The sequence below is a fragment of the Callithrix jacchus genome, chromosome 12, assembly GCF_049354715.1.
Source record: "Callithrix jacchus isolate 240 chromosome 12, calJac240_pri, whole genome shotgun sequence".
Classification (NCBI taxonomy): Eukaryota; Metazoa; Chordata; class Mammalia; order Primates; family Cebidae; genus Callithrix; species Callithrix jacchus.
Genome location: NC_133513.1, coordinates 3,015,443 through 3,036,013, shown reverse-complemented (window position 1 = coordinate 3,036,013; position 20,571 = coordinate 3,015,443). Strand labels below are relative to the sequence as shown.

The 20,571-nt window shown below is 64.5% G+C and overlaps 2 protein-coding genes across 5 annotated transcripts; one reads left to right on the top strand and one right to left on the bottom strand.

The window, feature by feature from the left end:
* Positions 1 to 10,495, top strand: LOC118146152 (mesothelin-like protein). 2 transcript variants are annotated; one of them, XM_078344194.1, is made up of 16 exons: positions 1 to 162; positions 1,208 to 1,331; positions 2,389 to 2,509; positions 4,977 to 5,062; positions 5,173 to 5,299; positions 5,596 to 5,786; positions 6,011 to 6,101; positions 6,196 to 6,337; positions 7,146 to 7,333; positions 7,416 to 7,571; positions 7,653 to 7,780; positions 8,866 to 8,996; positions 9,062 to 9,156; positions 9,366 to 9,627; positions 10,014 to 10,097; positions 10,135 to 10,372. In XM_078344194.1, the coding sequence occupies exons 1-16, from the start codon at positions 18 to 20 to the stop codon at positions 10,245 to 10,247; spliced, it is 2,184 nt and encodes a 727-aa protein (XP_078200320.1). In that variant the 5' UTR covers positions 1 to 17; the 3' UTR covers positions 10,248 to 10,372. The 2 variants fall into 2 exon arrangements, with proteins under 2 accessions (XP_078200320.1, XP_078200319.1); XM_078344193.1 differs by lacking the exons at positions 1 to 162; positions 1,208 to 1,331 and having other exon boundaries at positions 2,096 to 2,509; positions 7,416 to 7,780; positions 10,014 to 10,495.
* Positions 10,496 to 10,765: 270 nt separating this feature from the next.
* MSLN (mesothelin) lies at positions 10,766 to 20,293 on the bottom strand. Of its 3 annotated transcripts, none has more exons than XM_054242378.2 (18): positions 20,232 to 20,293; positions 18,975 to 19,196; positions 18,780 to 18,873; positions 18,358 to 18,401; positions 17,919 to 17,968; positions 16,995 to 17,115; positions 16,385 to 16,464; positions 15,387 to 15,516; positions 15,030 to 15,223; positions 14,715 to 14,805; positions 14,542 to 14,641; positions 14,088 to 14,266; positions 13,049 to 13,204; positions 12,314 to 12,456; positions 12,112 to 12,239; positions 11,695 to 11,789; positions 11,078 to 11,264; positions 10,766 to 10,988 (listed from the first exon to the last, which is right to left on the bottom strand). In XM_054242378.2, exons 3-18 carry the CDS (start codon positions 18,862 to 18,864, stop codon positions 10,897 to 10,899), a joined length of 1,875 nt encoding a protein of 624 aa, XP_054098353.2. In that variant the 5' UTR covers positions 18,865 to 18,873; positions 18,975 to 19,196; positions 20,232 to 20,293; the 3' UTR covers positions 10,766 to 10,896. The 3 variants fall into 3 exon arrangements, with proteins under 3 accessions (XP_054098353.2, XP_054098354.2, XP_054098352.2); XM_054242379.2 differs by having other exon boundaries at positions 18,975 to 19,049; XM_054242377.2 differs by lacking the exon at positions 18,975 to 19,196.
* Between the last annotated feature and the right edge of the window lie 278 nt (positions 20,294 to 20,571).

Here is a 20,571-nt window from a genome sequence, read left to right as displayed (position 1 = left end):
TCTCTGCACCCCAGGGGATGGGAGGGGCAGTGGGGCCAGCCTGCGTCTTGCCTCTCCAGCTAGTCCTGGACCCACTGCCCGTGACCCAGCGCCTACCTGCCCCAGGACGCTCAGCCAGGATGACCAGTGCTCACCGCCAAACAGACGTGGGCCCCGGAGTGGGTGAGACGAGACCCCCATGTGGAAGGGGGGCCTCCTGAGTACCAGGCCCGTGTGGCAAAACCATCCCGCAGACATGGGAGAGTCCAGGGCCCTGGCCACCCCACCCTCCCGAGTCGGCGTCTGTGCCAAGCTGAGGAAGGACAGTGGGCCCTGCCCAGCAGCAGCAGCCGCCCGGGGGTGGGGCTGCTGGGGCACAATAAGCCCAGCTCGCCCGCAGCAGGACTGGGGGTCCTGGTGGGGAATGAGGCAGGGCAGGCAAGCTTGGCAAGAAGGGGCCACTCCTGGCCCAGGCAGCTGGATGTGGCTTCCGGAGAAACTTGGGGGTGAGTGGAGACAGACCAGCGCAGGCAGGGCTGAGTCTGAGGCCAGGGTGGAGAGGGACCCTGACCCCACACCCAGGGTCACCCAGTGCCTCACCCTCCCTGAGAGGGTGGGCTGCGCCCAGCAGCCCAGGAGGCCGCGGGCAGATCTGTACGGACTGTGGTGACACCGGCTCCACAGAGCCCTCAGATGCTGGAGAAGAGACTCTGCCACGTGGTCTGCCCCCTCAGGGCCAGCAAGATAAGGGGGTCCTTCCTGGGCTGGGTTTCCGAAGCAGGGACACAGGCTGGGCCCCCAGTTCCTTCTGGGAGGCCGTGCCGTGACCCCACTGCACAGCTGAGCAGCCAAGGGCCTTGAAGGTGGCTTCTGCCCCCACAGCTCCTCTGCCATGGGGGTCTCGGGGCTGCACTGTGAGGACACAGAGCCAGAGGCATCTGGTGGAGGGAGAAGGAGCTCCCACAGTGCGCCTGCCTCTCACACGAGTGCAACACACACACACACACACGTTCACACATCAACACATCACGCCCATGCTCGTCCCACCACACACCCTGGACTCAGGCCCAGGCTGTGCACAGGTGGCCGGTGCTGTGAGCCTCCAGAAGTTCCTCCATGTTCTCTGGCCTCAAGAAGGCCCCGACAGTGTGGGTCACAGGTCCACCCCAGGACCCGGGTACCCCAGCTCCTGCTCCCGCCGGGACCCTCACGGCCAGCCTTATTGCAGGTTTCCTTCGGAGCTCAACCCTCACCCTCCTCCTGTCCCTCGCCACCCACTGTTCTGGGCCCCAGGCCAAGGGTCTTTGCCCAGGAGGGACGGATGCCAGCAGGGCCGACCTGGGGCCAGGTGAGTGCGATCCTCTTGCGGTCAGGGTCGGCTTCTCAGCGCAGCCAGGGGAGAGGTCCGAGGAGGGGCCGGGAGGGCTCTGGGGGTGGCCACCAGCACCTCCTGCTCCACCCCGAGGCTACAGGCCTTGGGGCTCACGGCCCAGCCACCCGTGGACAGGAACCCCCCGAAGGAACCACCACGGCCTGCCTGCGGCCGTGAGGGAGCAGGCTCCCAGGAGCGGGGCGGTCGGCGGTCAGGGCTGGCCAGGGCATTGGAAGGTGGGTTAGGCTCCACCCTCCTGAGTCCCGAGGCAGCTGGGACTCAGACAGCGCCAGGGCACACAGTAGGCCCCAGGATATACTGGCTGTCACTCGGACAGGAGCCACAGCCTCCAAGGACCCAGTGTCCAGTGTCCAGCTTCAGACCTACACAGGCAGGCGTGGGTCCCCTAGCAACCTCCAAGGCCTCAACCCTCAGGCCCAGCCGCGTCCGCCCACCCCAGAGGACACTCTGTGTTTCCCGCACTGCCTGGATGGGCTTGGCCCTCCTCCCCGTCCCACAGAGTTGGTGACAGTGCAGGCTGGTCAGCTGACTAACCAGGGGGGCTGCGAGGCAGGGCGGGGGTCCCGAGTGGCACAAGGCCCCCTGCGTTCAGACTGGATTAGAGTCACACCACAAGGAAGGCTGAGGACATGGCTTCCCCGGGCCTCCCGGCAGGTGTCAAACCTCAGGTGCCTCAGCAGGCAGCCTGTGGGATGCTGGAGGAGCTTCCTGAGCTCCCAGCTGGCTGGGACCCGGCCTCGAGAGGAAGTGCCACCCCAGGTCTGGGCAGGGCTCTGCATGCTTCGCAGAGCCTGGCCCCACAGGGTGCTCTGAAGAATGAATGAATGAATGAAGCAGATCCTACCTGCATTGGGGGCGCCACGTCCCGCTCTCCCTCCCTCCGTGCTGGGGGTGGCGGAGTCTGACCTCGATCCTGCAGGCTGGGTGTGCCCTGAGCCCTTCCGCTGGGCAGCCCCCCTCAGCTGCCTCCACCCTTCCCGGACCCTCCCTGCCACCATCTCCTCCTCTCTGCCCAGTGCCAACCGCTCCCAGCTGCAAGGCTTCTGGTGCCAGCCGGCCAGCCAGCTGCCCCGGGACCAGCTCTCAGCCCTGATCCGGAGGCTGGCCTCATTGCAGGTGCCCCTCCAGGCCTGGCAGGTGAGCAGGAAGGAAGGCAGGTGGGTGGCTGAGGCTCTGAGGGACCGGCCTGGATAGGGAAGGGGACATTGGCTCAGGTGTCAGAGGTCAGAAAGGGGTAATCAACAGCTGGGGCAGGCCCCAGGGTGACCACAGCCAGGACAGGGTGTGCGGCCCCCGGAGCAGGAGGAATGTGTGGAAGCCACCCTGCCAAGTTCAAAACCACCTGGAGTGGCTCACGCCTGTAATCCCAGCACTTTGGGAGGCCGAGGTGGGTGGATCACAAGGTCAAGAGATCGAGACCATCGTGGTCAATGAGGTGAAACCCCGTCTCTACTAAAAATACAAAAAATTAGCTGTGCATGGTGGCGCGTGCCTGTAATCCCAGCTACTCAGGAGGCTGAGGCAGGAGAATTGCCTGAACCCAGGAGGCGGAGGTTGCGGTGAGCCGAGACTGCGCCATTGCACTCCAGCCTGGGTAACAAGAGGGAAACTCCGTCTCAAAAATAAAGAGGTTTATCCTGAGCAAGGTGAGGGGCCCTGGCTGAGGAAACACAGTCTCCAGGGTCCGAGTGCACCCCAGTCAGTCAGGTTGCAGGTCGGTTTTGCAGGCACTGGGGAGGCAGGAGTTACAAGCAGAGGTGGAGAGCGTGGGGCAGGCAGACTTCAATCCGTGCCCCGGAAAAGGCAGGAGACCTCGAACTGGGGGCTTATAAGCCACAGGTGGACTCAGATTCACTTGTAACCGGTTAAAGTAATAAAGCCTCTTGTAAAACACGGAGTCAGCAGATCGGAATGCTTCCAATTCAGACCGGAGGCCACAGCCTGAAGGACGGAGGGGTGGCGGGATGGCCAGCAGGAGTCTTTTTTTCCTCTCTTATTTATTTTTGGGACAGAGTCTCGCTCTGTCACCCAGGCTGGAGTGCAGTGGCACCATCTCGGCTCACCGCAACCTCCACCTCCCGGGTTCAAGCGATTCTCCTGCCTCGGCCTCCCAGGTAGCTGGGACTACAGGCGTGTGCCACCAGGCCCGGCTAATTTTTGTATTTTTAGTAGAGACGGGTTTTCACCATGTTGGTCAGGCTGGTCTTGAACTCCTGGCCTCATGTGACCCGCCCGACTTGGCCTCCCAAAGTGCTGGGATTACAGGTGTGAGCCACTGTGCCTGACCTTTCTCTTTTTAAAAACATTTTCAATTTTATTATTACTACTGAGACAAGATCTCGCTCTGTTGCCCAGGCTGGGGTGCAGGGGTGCGATCCCGGCTCACTGCAACCTCTGCCTTCCAAGTTCAAGCTACTCTCCTGCCTCAGCCTCCCAGGTAGTGGGATTACAAGAGTGCCAGCACGCCCAGTTACTATTTTTGTATTTTCAGTAGAGATGAGGTTTCACCACATTCACCAGGCCACTCTCCAACAGACCTCGAGTGATCCGCCTGCCTTGGCCTCCCAAACTGCTGGGGTTACAGACGTGAGCCGCAGCACCTGGCCTGTAGACACAGGGGTCTCACTGTGTTGGCCAGGCTGGTCCCAAACTCCTGAGCTCAAGTGACCCCTGCCTCGGCCCCCCAAAGTGCTGGTATTACAGGCCTGGGCCGCCCCCCCTCAGCCCCCCAAAGTGCTGGTATTACAGGCCTGGGCCGCCCCACCTCTCCTGCTTTTTGCCTTCCTTTTGATCGTCAAATATGCTGACCGTTTTTTCTGCATTTGTGAGTCAGGGTTTTTCTCCCCATCCCTCTCAGCAGGAGGACCTTACCCTGCAGGAGGCTGCTCCATTCCCTGGCCTCCTTTGAGGCACAGCTGCAGGAGGGTCCTTGAGCCCTGCGCTGGGTGGGCTGCTCCTCAGGGACTGCACAGAAATCGGGGCACTGAAGTCCCAGGTGCCTGGCTGACATACAATCAGGGAAAGGGCCCTCTGAGGAATGGGCCAAAAACCCTTGAAACGACCTCCAAGCCAGGCTAGACAAACCTAGGCGGGGGTGGCTGTGAGGCGGGCAGTGTCCTGCACAGGCTGAGAGGGTGAGCAGTCTCGGGAGGATGGGAGGCAGAGGCCAGGCCTGGCAGAGCCCCGGTGCCAGGAGGAGGCTGTCGGGCAGAGCCCAGGGGCACCACCCAGGGTCCACTTGGGAAGCTGCCTAGGGGATGTGCTGGAGGAGGCCCCCAGCCTGGGCACCGTGGGGCCTCCTTGGTGGGGACAGGTGAGGGTCTACACCCCCAGCATCCGGAGGCGTGCTTTAATGCCCTGTCAGTGAGGGGGCTGGGGAGGGGGCTGGCATCGGGGAGGCGGCTTTGAAGCTGGGTGCAGCCGTTCAGAGGCCTGCTCTGCTGTGCGGGTACCTCTCCAGGCAGAGGGGCGAGCACGGGTGGCCGTGGCGAGACCCCGACATGCGGGACTGGGTCCTGAGGGCCTGGGCAGAGGGAAGGGCGCCCACCGGCCGCCATGGTGAGTCCAGAGTGAACGAGGGAGTGACCGGCGCCCTCCCGCACAGCTCAGCTGCCTGGCCAACTTGGCATCACGCTGCGGCCTCCAGGACGACTTCAGGCTCCACCCGCCCAGCCTGTTGCTCTTCTACAAGTGAGTGCCTGCCCCCTGCCGGGGCCCCAACGCCCCTGGTCACCTCAGGGCTGCTGGGAGGTCCAGCCCTGTCCCCCAGGACGGCCTGACAGCCTCCCACCCACTTGCAGCCTGAGCCAGGTGCGAGCAGCCGACTGCAGGGCCTTCATCCACCGCGCCGCCCAGGGGGACGTGGAGCTGCTGGACCACCTGCCTGACCAGAGGGTCACCCTGTGGCGTGTAGCCCTGGCCTGCCTGGTGGGTGCTGGGCGGGGTGGGCTGGGATGTGTGGGAGTGGCCGAGGCCTGCCTGGTGGGTGCCTGGGTGGGGTGGGCCAATGCACATGGGGGGCGCAGCTGTGGCCTGCTTGGTGGGTGCTGGGTAGGATGGGCCGAGGCACGTGAGGGGCGGCCATGGCCTGCCTAGTGGGTGCTGGGTGGGGTGGGCTGGGGCTCATAAGAGGCAGGGGTGGCCTGCTTGGTGGCACCTGGGCAGGGTGGGCCGGGTGCATTGGAGGTGGCATCCCGCTGGGTGCTGACCTGCTGGCCCCGCAGGGGGGGCCCCTCCCTCGGCTCAGAGCCTCTGACCTGCAGCTGCTCGGGGTCCTGGTGTGTGACATGGACGCATCCAGCATCACCACCGCAGACCCCCGTGTGCTGGAGAACCTGCAGCGCTGCCCCCAGCTGACGGCCGACCAGCGCACTGCCCTCAACTCCCTGCTGGCTGGTGGGAGAACCCAGCTTGGGTGGGTGGGGTCACAGGGCAGAGGCTTGGGGTGCTGCCACCCGGCTGTGGTGGGAGTGTCCCAGCAGGCCCTGTGAACTTCCTATGGGTGCCAGTCAGGGCGCTGGGTGGTAAAGCACCTACCGGGTGCTCCTCCTGCATGCTGGGTGTCCATGGAGAACGAGGGGCTCCTGGGGGCTGGGGCCTCACCCTGGACCCAACACAGCGCCCCTTTCTGTGCAACAGGCCCCCTGGCTCCTGGACAGTGGAGGAGCTGCAGGCCCTGGGCCCCCTGGCTACTTACATCAGCTCCCACCTGTGGGCACAGGTGCAGGAGGTAGGAAGGGTCCTTGGGGTGGGCGCAAGCGGGCAGTGGCACCAGGGCCCAGGCCACCCACCTCACCCACCTCAGCCCACACCTGCCCTGCCAGGCCGTGGGCCTGGGCTTCTTCCACAGTGTGGTGGCTGCATGCCGGACAGGGAGGCTCAGCCAGCACGAGGCCAGGCGCTTCGTCTCCAGCTTCCTGGAGTCCAAGGCCAAACCGTTGTCCTCCGGGGGCAGGCTCCGCACAGGTCAGTATGGCCCCGTGGCCTGGGGTGCTGCTTCTCCCCAGTCCGGCTCCTCCCTCGGAGAGAAGTGCTTTGGGCCAAGTTCTTGGTTAGAAGTCAGGGAGAGGCAAGGTCAGAAGTGGAGGAAGGCGTCAAAGAGGGACCCTGGACCAGCCTCGGTGGCTCACACCTGTAATCCTAGCGCTCTGGGAGGCCAAGGCAGGCGAATCACTTGAGGTCTGGAGTTCAAGACCAGCCTGGCCAACATGGCGAAACCGTATCTCTACTAAAAATACAAAAATTAGCCGGGCATGGTGGCGGGCGCCTGTATTCCCAGCTGGTTGGGAGGCTGAGGTGGGAGAATCGCTTGAACCCCGGAGGCGGAGATTGCAGTCAGCCGAGATTGCCCCACTGGACTCCAGCCTGGGCAACAGAGTGAGACTCTCAAAAAAAAGGCAGCGTGTGGTGGCTCACTCCTGTAATCCCAGCACACTTTGGGAGGCTGAGGTGGGTGAATCACTGAATGACCTGTGGTCAGGAGTCCAAGACCAGCCTGGCCAACGCGACAAAACCTCATCTCTATCAAAAATACAAAAATTAGCCGGGTGTGGTGGCGGGCGCCTGTATTCCCAGCTGCTTGGGAGGCTGAGGCAGGAGAATCGCTTGAACTCAGGAGATGGAGGTTGCAGTGAGCCGAGATCACACCACTGCACTCCAGCCTGGGCGACAGAGCAAGACTCCGTCTCGAAAAAAACCAAAATGACGGGCCCCGAACTGGCCGTGGCGGTTGGCCCAGGCCCCGGTGACCGGCCAGGGTCCCACGCACCCCCAGGGAGAGCCTGCGTCCGAGGCAACATCACGGCCGCCACCCTGCGGGACGACCTCTTCCTGGTGCACTATGACTGTGCGCAGCTCGAGTCCTGCCTGGACAGCCGCGTCCTCACAGCCAACCTGGACCCCCTGCTGCATCACCCGCTCCCCGCCGAGTGCCAGCGCGTGGTCAAGGCCAAGCTCACACAGGTGCACGGCCGGGCTGCAGGGACGGGGAGGCCGCAGGCGTGGCGCCTCTGCTGACCCTGCCCGGCCCTGCCCCGCTGCCCAGATCTACCCTGGAGGCCTCCCGGAGGACCAGCTACGGCTCATCACCTCGCTGGTCTACCTCTACTCAGGCCCCGAGATTGGCCAGTGGAATATCACCTCCAGCGACACGGTCGTGGCTCTGCTGGCCCCAGACGTGGCCCTGGAGAACCAGACGGAGGTGAGGGCACGGGGGCAGGTGGGTGGGCAGGTGGGCGGCCCGAGCCCCAGTCTGCCCCACTGGCCCTGCCCCTGCCCCCAGGCCGTGCTACAGACGTTTCTGGATCACAATGGCACAGTCTCCAGCGCCTTGCTGCTGGCCGTCGGGGGTGCCCGCCTGTGCTGGATGAGTCCTCAGCAGATCCAGACCATCCGTCCCCAGGAGCTCCGGTGAGCCAGACCCCACCCCCCACCACCTCAGACCCAGGAGGACCATGAGGGGAAACTGAGGCCAGGGACAGCGGTCCAGCCAGGCCATCAGGGGTGCCTGGGCTGGACTCTAGCTTCAAGCAACGTACACAAACTGGGTGACTTCATTTTTTTTTTTTTTTTTTGAGGTAAGAGTCTCACTGTGTCACCCAGGCTGCAGTACGGTGGCACAATCTCACCTCACTGCAACCTCTGCCCCCTGGGTTCAAGGAATCCTCCCACCTCAGCCTCCCAAGTAGCTGGGAGGAGTAGCCACCATGTGCAGCTAATTTTTATATTTTTAGTAGAGACAGGGTTCACCATGCTGGCCAGGCTGGTCTTGAACTCCCGACCACAAGTGGTCCTCCTCAGCCTCCCAAAGTGCTGGGATTACAGGTGTGAGCCACCGCGCCCAGCCTTCTTACTCTTTTTTTTTTTTAAGAGACGGGGTCTCACTGTGTTGCCCAGGCTGGCCTCGAACTCTGAGCCACCACACCTGGCCCTCAGATTTCCCTTTTTCTTTTAGTTTTCGTTTTTGAGATGGAGTCTCCAGGCTGGAGTTTGGTGGCATGATCTCAGCTCACTGCAACCTCCATCTCTTCCCCCGGGTTCAAGTGATTCTTCTGCCTCAGCCTCCCAAGTAGTTGGGATTACAGGCGTGTGCCACCACATCCAGCTAATTTTTGTATTTTTAGTAGAGACTGGGTTTCACCATGTTGGCCGGGCTGGTCTCGAACTTCTGACCTCAGGTGATTCACCCGTCTCAGCCTCCCAAAGTGCTGGGATTCCAGGTGAGAGCCCTGCACCTGGCCCTCAGATCTCCCTGTTCTTATGAGGACCCCAGGCATGTGTTTCCAGCCCAGGTAATCCAGTCTGACCTCATCTTACCCCACCTGTAAAGACTTCATTCCCCAGCAAGGTTCTGGGTGGATGTGAATTCGGGGGAACCCTGTTCACCCTAGGACAGAAGGGGAGAGGAAAGCTGTGGTTTGGGAAGGGAGGGCCATGCTCAGCCGTTGGAAGGGTGGGGGCTGGTGGCCCACTCTTCAGCCTCCCGCCTCCCACAGGCTGGCCGGGGCCCTGGATGTCTCCTCCTGCCCCCAGAGCCGGAAGGATGTGCTCTATGCCAAGGCCCAGGAGGCCTTCGGCAGCAGCAGGACCCCAACAGCCTACTACGGCCTCATGCGCCCTTACCTCGGTGAGCCCTGGCCGTGGGTGGGCACCCCCCCAGAAGCCCCGCCCCCGCTCACCCCTGTCCCGTAGGCGGTGCACCGGCGGAGGAGCTGCGGCAGCTGGCCCAGGCCAACATCTCCATGGACATCGACACCTTCGCCAGCCTGAACCCCCATGTGCTGCAGGTGGGGCCAGGCTGCCCCATGGGGGTGGGGGTCAGGGCTGGCCCAGGCGGAACAGCCCTAGGTCACGGGTCACGGCCGGCACACCCCCACAGTCCCGCTCCAGGCCTTTTCTGGGCCTCACTCCCACCATCTGCCCAATCTGGGGGCTGTGGGTCTTCCCCTGGCCCTAAGGTGCCCCATGGACTCTCCGACCCTGCCCCTCCCCACAGAGCCTGGATGTCGGCACCGTGATTGCGCTGCTGGGTCCCAATGTGGGGGACCTGCAGAAGGCACGCAGCCACCCCACCGTCAGGTCCTGGCTCCGCAGCCTCAGTAGCTCTGCCCTAGGCCAGCTGGGTCTGGACACTGACCCCGCCAGCCCCAGCGGCTCAGCCCACGCCACCAGCGGGCCCCCCAGCACCACCCCCCAGGCACCCCATCCGGCCCACACCTCGGGCCTGCCTGGGAACGCTGCCCAGGCCTCCACCTCAGGTATGGGCCCCGCACTCCTCCTGCTTGGCCCCCCTCTGCCCAGGGCCCTCTCAGACCCCATTCCCTGCCTCGCAGCCACACCCACACACCTTGCACCTGCTTTGTCCATTGCCTCCTGGGGTGATGCTGGTGGACCCCAGCGTCACCCTTCATTGCCCACCATGTTACTTAGAGGCGCAGCTACCTCCCGAAAACACTGAGCAGCAGAAAGTGGGGGTGGGGAAGCTCGGAGATCTTTGTTGGTTCCCAGAAGACCAACTGCAGGCAGGATTCTCACTGGCTGACCCCACCCTCCCCAGAAGCTGCTCAGGCCTGTCTGGCTCCAGGGGTTGGCTCTGGGGTAGCGTCTGGTGACACTGATGATGCCCTCCCTGTTCCATCTACAGGCAGCCTGTGGGCCCCCCTGGGGTACCTGCCCCTGGCAGTGGCCCTGCCCTCCAGCCTCCTGTGGCTGCTGCACTGGGGAACCTCAGGACCGGTCCCACTCTGCTCCCCAGGGTACCCTGGGTTCTGTGGACGGCGCTGCCTCGGGGTGGCTAGGTTCACAGGGGTCAGGAGCAGGAAAAACAGGGCTGCTGGGTGCAGCAGGATGCCCACTTGGGCTGAGGGGCAGGCTCTAAGCCCCCAACCAACTTGAGCCCCACCTCCTAGGCCGTGCCGCCCATCCCCTCCTCCAGGCCCTGGGAGCTGGACTGAGGACTAGGCCTAGAGGAGGTGCCTCACACATCCACATCCACAGGCCCAGGCTGCCCACAGAAGACGCTGCCCGGTCCCTGCAGGAGGGCGTGGGCAGGGCCGTGGGCGGGGGCTGGGGCTTCGAGCCACTGACTGTGATGGTGGATATGAATTAAAGTCCAGGTTGGTGTTCCCACCTGTGTCTGTGCTCGGGGCCTAAGCAGGGGGCGCACAGGGATGTCCTAGCCTGGGCCCGGCCTGTGGGGACGAGGGCACAGGGCTCCCACCACTGTCTGCTGGGGCCACCCAGAGTGCTGGCCTGGCCCCCAGCACAGTGGCACCAGGGTCAGGAAGGCCTTCAAGGGCCCTCACCTGGCCTAGGGGCCAAACACCAGAGGGAGAGGAGCCAAGCTGATGGGGGCCACGCTGATGGGGTCACACAAAGTCCTCAGAGGCCACAGGGTATGTCTGCAGGGGGCATATCCCCGTTTACTGAGGCCAAGTTCTCCTGGTGTGGAACAGGGACCAGCCAGGCCTGGTCCCAGCCAGGCAGGGATCCCCAGTGGGGCTGGGGCCAGGAATGGAGTGGAGGTCTCAGGCCAGGGTGGAGGCCAGGAACAGAGCCAAGAGGGTGAGCACAGGTCCAGGTCCTGGCCCTAGCAGGCAGGGAGTCCCCGAGAGAGCCTCTGTGGAGACAGGGGAGACTCAGAGCACCCCCCCCTCCACGCCCCCAGCCCTGCCCAGGCCACCCACACACCCCACACACCCCACACACCTCGCACGCCACGGTCCAGGATGAGGTAGCCGTTGGGGATGCCACCCTGCAGCCCCAGCCCCAGCGTGTCCAGGTCGACCTGCCGCTGCCGCAGGATCCAGTCGCGTACTGGGCTGTGCCGCTCCTCGGCTTTCAGGCCGTCCGCGTGGGGTCCCAGGAGTTTCTGCACCTCAGCCACGGTCAGTGGCTGCCAGAGAGAGGGTATCCTTCTCACAGCGCCCCAAGGGCTGCCAGGGTCTCCCGTGTCCAAACTGCCCTGCCTACAGATGCCCAATGCAGCCTCTCCGGACTCAAGGGCTGCCCTTCCTGTATCCCCGCCCCCGCGGACCCGCCCCACTGTGGCCCCGCCCCCTGCGCACCCGCCCCACTGTGGCCCCGCCCCTGCGCACCCGCCCCCTGCGCACCCGCCCCACTGTGGCCCCGCCCCCGCGGACCCGCCCACTGTGGCCCCGCCCCCTGCGCGCCCGCCCCGCGGACCCGCCCCCTGCTCACCCGCCCACTGTGGCCCCGCCCCACTGTGGACCCCTTACACTCCCTCCAGCCCACCCTTGCACCCTCCTCCATGCGCCCCTTCCCCAGGGCTCCTCCGCACGCGCCCCTCGTCCCACCCGCCGTACCAGCACCGCTTCCGTCCGCAGCTTCATGAACGTGGCCAAGTCCATGCTCACATTCTGCTGACTGAGCACCTTCAAGTCCTCCGTGGGGGCTCCACCTGCCCACGGGGAGAGAGGCCCCCAGCTGAGGCCTCACCTCACACCTGCGGCCCCTCCTGGACCTCAGGTTGCAGGAAACTTGCATTACAGGGGTTCCCTGTTTCCTTAGGGATTCCAAGGCCTGGGTTTTCCTGGCCACCTGACCCTCTGAGACGTGGGAGACGCTGGAGGTAGCTAGAGCCCTGAGCTGGGGTCAGTAAGGCCACCCATACCCCAGGGGCAGCAGGCGAGTGACCACCCAGTTACCCTGGCAGCCTGAGTGAGGCCTGTAGCCCCTCGCCGTGTTGTGTGGCCACCCTGGCCAGAGGCTCCCTGGCTCACCCAGGAAGGCCCGGATCTTCGAGAAGTATTCAGACCCATTCACGTTCTGGAAAGCAAGCCGGGCCTTGGGATAGAGGACCTCTAGCTGCCTCGGACCACACGTGTCCAGGTCCTGGGGCCTGATCACCCTGGGGACAGGTTGCAGGGACAGTGAGCGCCAGCACATGGGCCCACCTAGCCATGCAGAGTTCAGGGGACTCACCAGATGAGGCTGGGAGGCACGGAGCCTAGCTGCTCAGGGCTGAGGAAGCACAGGTACCCGGGGTAGAAGGCAGTCAGGGTGTCCAGGGTGTCTTTGTCTAGCTGGCTCCTTCCCATCATGAAGCGGTCAATCAGAGTGGCCACCTGTGGGAGGAGGCCACTGAGGAGCCTCGTGGCAGGGAGAGATGGAGCCCTCCACCACCAGCACAACCTCAGGCTGTGCCCCCCACCCCAAGCCTGCCCAACCTCAGGCTTCATCTCCCCCCTGCCCCTCAGGCTCTGCCCTACCAGGCCTGCACAACCTCAGGCTGTGTTCCTCTCTCCCAGGCCTGGACAACCTCAGGCTGTGTTCCTCTCCCTCAGGTCTGGACAACCTCAGACTGTGCCCCGCCCCCCAGGCCTGGACAACCTCAGACTGTGCCCCCACCCCAGGCCTGGACAACCTCAGACTGTGCCCCCACCCCAGGCCTGGACAACCTCAGACTGTGTCCCCCAGGCCTGGACAACCTCAGGCTGTGTTCCTCTCTCCCAGGCCTGGACAACCTCAGACTGTGCCCCCACCCCAGGCCAGGACAACCTCAGACTGTGTCCCCACAGGCCTGCACAACCTCAGGCTCTGCCCCCCACACCCCTCTGTCCTCCCAGGCCTGCACAACCTCAGGCTCCGCCCCCCACACCCCTCTGTCCTCCCAGGCCTGCACAGCCTCATCCCACATGCCCCAAGGCGGGTGGTCACCTGAATACTCATTTCATGCCCCTTGCTGACTTCGAGCAGAGCCTTCAAGGTCTCTAGGGAGGTCACATTCCACTTTCGAATGTCCTCAGGGCTCATCTTTAGGAAGAACTGGCCCAGGTGCTGGATCACCGGCTCGGGATAGCCCTGTGGGTAGAGCTGCCGGCCACAAGACCAGGAGGGCCGCGTTACTCCCAGGGTGGCGGGTATGGGAAGTGGAAAAGCTCCTGTCTACAGTTGCCTTGTTAAAGAGTAAGTGTGCTAGGGCCGGGCGCGGTGGCTCAAGCCTGTAATCCCAGCACTCTGGGAGGCTGAGGCAGGTGGATCATGAGGTCAAGAGATCGAGACCATCCTGGTCATCACAGTGAAACCCCGTTTCTACTAAAAATACAAAAAATTAGCTGGGCATGGTGGTGCGTGCCTGTAATCCCAGCTACTCGGGAGGCTGAGGCAGGAGAATTGCCTGAACCCAGGAGGTGGAGGTTGCGGTGAGCCGAGATCGCGCCATTGCACTCCAGCCTGGGTAACAAGAGCGAAACTCTGTCTCAAAAAAAAAAAAAGAATAAGTGTGCTAAGAGCTTCTTTAAACCCTGTCCTATGCAGCTGTTAGACAGCCATGCTCACAGGCACGTAGCGCATCCTGTGTCCTTGTATTTTAACCAGGACATCTGTACTGGACGTGCTCACAGCCCTGTCCCAGCTCTCCACTGCTTTTATCTGTTTAGAAAAGTGTTAAGTTGTTAGCCAATTTCGAGTTTCAGTTTAGATTGTGAGGTCTGGCTCCAGCCAACGGAGATCAGACACAGCAGAAAGGACGACCCCAAAAGCACAAGGGATAAATGTGTCTGTTTTCTTTTGTTCACTGTACTCTCGTGGCAAGATGGCCAGTGCGGGTCCCCTTCCTGCAGTCCAGGAAGTGAAACTGCGTTGCTGAAAGATCGTCTGTCTCAGTGCTGGGTTTTCTTTTGGCACCGAGCATCCGTTTCCAACACGGGAGACGGCCTGGACGCCGGGGCCGGCAGGAACCCGAGTGGTGAGGTACCTCGTCCAGTTTCTGCTTTAGGATGCCCAGCTGCTCATAGGTGAAGGGGATGGCGTCCACGCGGTCCATCTGGGTGGCCAGCAGGGACGCGTTCACACAAGCTTCCAGCTCCCACTTCTTGTAGAAGATGAGGTTCTCGTCTATCTCGTGGGCCACCTTGCCTGGGGGACAGGCCTTCTCTGGAGGGTACAGGGGTCAGGGGTCAGGGGTCAGGGGCTGGACTTCATTTGACCCCTTCTTCGTCCCACACCCGCAGTGAGATGAGATCAATTTGTGACCTTCTCTGTGCCTCAGTCTACCCACTGGCAAAACAGCGGGATTCTGTCTACTCTCTGCCGTTACCATGAGATGTGCTGGGGAGCCAGGGAGCGGGCAGGTGAGACCCTACACTGCAGCTGCCCACCCCAGGGGTGCTCCCAGCCTGCTGCTGGACAGGACGGGGCCCGGCTCTCACTCTCCACATCCCGCCGGAGCCTCGGATGGAGGACAGTCTGTTCAGGCTGCCGCCAGGATGGGTCTCGAGAGGAGCGTTTTCGCCACGCAGCCACGATGCCCTGAGGACGAGCAGGGCCCCGGCTGAGCCTTGGGCGGCCAGGTGTCCCCACAGGCTGGGGGTCAGGGTCTTACCTGTGGGATGCTGCGGACGATGGGCTGGCCCAGCACGGGTAGCAGGTCCTGCAGAGCGTCCAGGGTGGAGACTGACCACATTGACGGGGGGCTGTACAGACACGGGGCACAGCTCAGGGATCCCCCAGGCGCAGCACCAGATGGGGGGGGTACAGCCAGGCTGCACTGTGCCCCCGGCTGTGGAGGGGATGCTGGAGGCATCGGCAGGGGTTGTGCTGGCAGTGGCTGACCCTGGGCCTCCAGGCGGGGCCGTGGGTGTCCGCATTCAGGGCTGCTCACACCACCCCACCAGGCAAGCCTTCCAGGTTCGCTTACCCGTAGGGGGGTGCTCCGCCCTGCAGAGCTGTCCTGGCTGCCTCCTGCTGCTCCTGATCCAGGGGTCCCAGGCAGTGCACCAGCCAGGGTAGCAGCACCTCTGCCGACTCGGCCACGAAGCGCCCGGGCAGGTCGCAAGCCAGGCCTCCCAGAGCACGCACGTCAGCCTCGCTCAGCAGAGACCCCCGCACGCCCTGCACAGAGGCCGGCCGCTCAGCAGAGACCCCCACGCGCCCTGCACAGAGGCCGGCCGCTCAGCAGAGACCCCCACGCGCCCTGCACAGAGGCTGGCCTCAGCGCCTTTGGAACCGCAGAGGCCTCTCCCCACCGCCCTGCACCCACCGCGCCGGGCCCTACCCGGCAGGCCAGAGCCGCGAACAGCAGCCGCTGTCGCTCAGGAGCCCCCCGAGGGAGCAGATCCACATTGGCCTTCAAGACGCGGGAGAAGAAACGGGTGCAGGCCTGGGACCCTGAGAACGCGGCCGGGCTGTGGAGAGAGGGTGCTGGGGACAGGCTGCACTAACCACACTCATCCCAACCTGAGAGGGGATTGGGCTGGCCTCCATGTCTCTGCTGTGTCCTGGGGTCCAAGGCAGGAGGCAGGGAGCAGGGGGCAGGGGGCAAGGGGCAAGGGGACAAGGGGGCAAAGGGCAGGGGGGCAGGGGGCAGGGGGGCAAGGGGCAGGGGGCAGAAGCTGGGGTGGGGAGGCAGGGAGCAGAAGGCAGGGGGCAGGGGGCAGGGGGGCAAGGGGCAGGGGGGCAGAAGCTGGGGTGGGAAGACGGGGGGCAGAAGGTGGGGGGCAGGGGGCAGAAGCTGGGGTGGGGAGACGGGGGGCAGAAGGTGGGGGGCAGGGGGCAGAAGCTGGGGTGGGGAGGTGGGGGGCAGAAGGTGGGGGGCAGGGACCAGAAGCTGGGGTGGGGAGGTGGGGGGCAGAAGGTGGGTGGCAGGGGCCAGAAGCTGGGGTGGGGAGGCGGGGGGGCAGAAGGTGGGGGGCAGGGGCCAGAAGCTGGGGTGGGGAGGCGGGGGGGCAGAAGGTGGGGGGCAGGGGCCAGAAGCTGGGGTGGGGAGGCGGGGGGGCAGAAGGTGGGGGGCAGGGGCCAGAAGCTGTGGTGGGGAGGCGGGAGGCAGAAGCTAGGGTGGGGAGGCGGGTGGCAGAAGCTGGGGTGGGGAGGCGGGAGGCAGAAGGTGGGGGGCAGGGGCCAGAAGCTGGGATGGGGAGGCGGGGGGGCAGAAGGTGGGGGGCAGGGGCCAGAAGCTGGGGTGGGGAGGCGGGGGGCAGAAGGTGGGGGGCAGGGGCCAGAAGCTGGGGTGGGGAGGCGGGAGGCGGGAGGTGGGAGGCGGGGGGCAGGGCCTACTTGAGGAATAGCAGCAGGTCCAGCGGGAGGGCGTCCAGGTCCTCGGGGGGCTCAGAGAGCCGGTGAGCCAGACAGCGCAGCTGCAGGGGCCAGGGCAGCCAGCACAGAGCGTTCCAGGCCACCGTCCATGGGACAGGGCCAGGTTCGCCCAGCCGGTCCACCCACCATGACACACCCCAGCGCTGGTCACAGGAATCTGAGAGAATCCATGGCAGCGGGTCTCTGGCTGCCTGTGGCGCTACCCGGGGGATGAGGGTGCCTGAGCCTGGCCTGGGCCTCACAGGCTGGAGCTGGCTGCTGCTCCCCTCCCCTGGTCTTACCCACTCCCCAAAAAAGATTCACCCTTGGGCTGGCACGGGGCTCCAGGAAGAGGCCCAGCACACAAGGTTGTCTCAGACTTGCTCCTGGGGAGCCGGCCCCTGATGTGGACAGGCAGCCTAGTGGTCAGCTTTGGTGGCCAGAGGAACTCTGGGAAGAACTGGCCAGGGAGAGATAGCAGTGGGGACAGCAGGGACAGTGGGGACAGCAGGGACCGTGGTGGCAAGGTGGGCATGGGAGAGAATTCATTAGCCCCAGCTCTGCCCACCTGCTGCAGCCCAACGGGACTGACCTGCTCTGCTGAGAGCGTGACGTTCTTCTGTCCCAAGGACACAACCAGCTCCTGGACACTCTCCAAGCTCAGGGCAGACACCTCCGCACACGTGAAGCCAAGCAGGCCGCCAGGGGAGAGGCTGCAGGAGGGGCCGGGCTGGGCACCCAGGATCCCTCTCCCACAAAGTGCCGGCCTGGTGCTCCCCAAGCCCCACAGCCCCACCACTCCCTGAAGGACCCTGGTGCTCTCAGCAGACCCCCCCAAGTCCAGGACACCCTCAAGGGCTGGGAGTTGCCATCATCTAGGGGTGTCAGTCCCTCCCACAGCCCTGAGCCCAGTCAGATCTGCAGTGGAGCAGAGGAGAAAGGGGGAGGGGAGGGGATGGGGAAGGGACGGGGAGGGGACATGGAGGGCAAAAGGAGGAGGGGATGGTGGAGGGAAGAGGATTTCAGGGGAGGGGATGTGGGGAGAGAGGACATGGTGACATGAGGGAGGGGATAGGGAGGGGATAGAGGAGACATAGGAGAGGAAACAGGAGTGAGGAAATGAGGGAAGGGATGAGGAAGGGGACGGAGAGGGGACAGGGAGGGGATGGGGAGAGGACATGGGGGAGGGGATAAGGGGGAGGTGACATGAGGAAGCGATGGGGAGGGTTCAGGGAGGGGATGGGGAAGGGATGTGGGGGAGGGGACACGGGGGGAGGGGACGTGGGGGAGGGGACATGGGGGAGGGTACATGAGGGAGGGATGGGGAGGGTTCAGGGAGGGGATGGGGAAGGTATGTGGGGGAGGGGACACAGGGAGAGGGGACATGGGGGAGGGGTGCTGTGGGGAGAGGGGATGCTGGGATGCAGGAGACTCAGGGGCAGGGCACCCAGCCCACCCTCAGTCCCCAGGGCCCCTTGAGCCTCCTCCTCCAGGGCTGTGAAGACGCCAGACCCACCTGGCAATGTCAGACGTGTTGGCCAGGACTGGGTCCGGGGGTGCAGCCTCCTGGGGGCACATGGCCTGCTGACTGTGGCTCCGCCCTACTCCCTAGAGCAGGCGTTCCCAGGCTCGCCCACCCCTGGTCCCAGGTACTCCCTGAATTTAGCTACTTCCCAGGTCCAGTGTGTCTCGGACCCATGGGCTTGGCTACTGGCTACTTCTGATCCAGCTCCTTCCTCCGCCTAGCTGCAATGTGGGCTCTGCAACTCCCCTGGCCGGGCTGCTCCCAGGCCAGTCATGTGCAGGTCCAGGCACCCCTTTGCAAGTGGGGACCTCTGAGATGGGCAGGCACCGTGGATACGTGTTCCCGTGTGCATGACAGACTGTGTGGGGGTCAAGGCACCCCCAAACTGGGAACTGAAGAACCTCCCCTGTGTCCCCAGAGGTGATCTTACCTGCCCTGTCTCTCTGGTCCAAGCCTTCGAGGGCTGCACCCATCCTGAAGGAGCAGAGGGGACAGTTTGGAGAGGGGCCTGGGCCTCTGGGGTGGGCCCTGACCCGGGGGAGGAAGGAGGCAGAGCCCGGCCACTCCCAGAGCCAACCCTGTGCATGCCCCAAAGCGGTGGAAGCCAGCTGCTCAGGCCCCTGGACATCACAGTCCCCCAGGCACAGGAGCCCAGCCTTCCACATCTCCCCTGGGACCCGGCTGCTTGGCCGGTCAGACGCCCATCCCGACATCCCCACTGTGGCCTGAGCCCCACCGGGGGAGGAGACAGCTGCTGGGACTCAGGACACCTGCCCACCCTGGGGAGAAGGCAGGGGCAGGCAAGCCTTGCCGAGGGTCCCCGGTTCACCAGCAGCGCCACTGAATACCCACCGAGGCTGAGGAGCAGGAACAGCAGGCTGCCAAGGGCGGGGCTCCCGCAGGACCTCAACAGGGGTCGAGCTGTTGGCAAGGCCATGGTCTGTGTCTGTGGAGGGCAGTGGCTCAGGATGGGACCCCCCCCCCAGCCTGTCCCCACCCCATGCGCCTGTCCCAGACCAGCCTGGGGCCACATGCACCCGGCAGCACCTGCAGTTTGTGTCCAAGCGCTGGCCCTGCTCTCCAGCTGCAGAGCCCTCTGTCCCCTGCCCTGACTGGCTCCTCCTGCCCAGGGGAGGGGCTGCGTCTAAGAGCCTGGTCCCCAGTCCAGACAGCCCAGGCTTCAGTTGACACTCACTCCCTCTCCCAGAAGGGCAGGGCAGGGTGGGGAGAGTTTAGAGCAAGCAGCTCAGGCTGGCGTCAGTCTCCCCACTGGTGAAGAGGAAATCACAGGTGTGGGTTGTACTCAGCGGCGCCCTCGCCTGGACCAGGCTCCCTCCCCTCCCTCCCCTCTCCCCTGCCATCGGCTGCAGGTGCCTGGGCTTAGTGAATGCCCAGAGGCCTGCTAGGCAAACAACGCCCTTGAGGCAGGAGGGGCGCTGTGGGGCTTAGGGCACCACCCCTTCCCACCTGCCAGCAGCAGGGAGCCACTCCGCCTCTCTGAGGTGCAGTCCAGATGAGGGGGGCTGGGCGTGTGACCAGCCTGGGGACCCCTTGTCCTCTCTAGGGTGGGGTCTGGGGGCCAGTGTGGAGCGGGGAAGGGGCTAGGAGGGAACCAGCTTCGACACTCACCCCTTTCAGGGAGGCCAGTGTGTCTTGGGAGAATTAGAGCTGCCTCCCGAAAACCCTGGCCTGGGCTGTGGGTCACCCACAGCTCAGAAACGGGGTAACACACTCGCGCTCAGCTGCTCTGTCCGCGGGCAGACCCCACCTGGTCAGCCCGGCCACTGGGGAATGTCACAGGGAGCCACAGGGCCTCCAGGCCTCTATTCCCCACAGGCCCCAGAGGAAGTGGAGAGGCCCTGAGGATGGACACCTTGACAAGGTGGAAGAAAACCAGACTCCCCAGCCAGAAAATGAGCGGTCGGTGGGACCCTCAGCCCTTGGGGTGCATGAAGCCAGGCAGGAAACGTGCCCATCAGATCACAAGAGATCTGGGCACACCCCAGCCCAGCCCCAGCTGACCCAAGGACCTCAGCACCTGGGCTGGGGGCTCCCCTGGAGCCTGGCCCTTCCTGCTCTGTGGGGCCTCTGCCGGCCACTGTGAGCCCTGGAATCCGCATCCTTCACACCTGCAGGGGGGCTGGGGCCTTGGGGGGCCGCGCCCTGCAGGGTAAAATCGGGTCCAGCTGGAGCCTGACCATTGCTCCATGCTGACGGCCTGGCCTGGGCAGCCCCGGTTCTCCAGATGGAAGGCGAGGATTCCACCCACACCACAGCAGGAAAAGCTCCCAGGTTGTTACTTACAGATCCCAGGGCAGGAGGCACCGTGGGTGTCTGTCTGTCCTCGAGTCACAGCAGGTGGGAGTGGCCAGCCAGGCAGAGACAGGACAGCGTGGCACTGGCGGCACCCACGGCGGACAGGACGGCCCCTTCAGGTCTCCGGTGGTGCCCACGTGGTTCTCCAAAGGGCGGTGGGAAAGGGGGAGCCCAGCCCCCCAGGCCTCCAAGGGCTTCTGCGCAGCTGGGTAGGGAGGGAATCCCCTCACGCCCAAGCAGCCCCCAGCACCCCAGGTCCAAAGTGGCCCCTCCCAGAGTCTCCGTGGGCCCTGCCCGGGGCAACTCTGACCAGCACCGTGATTGGTCA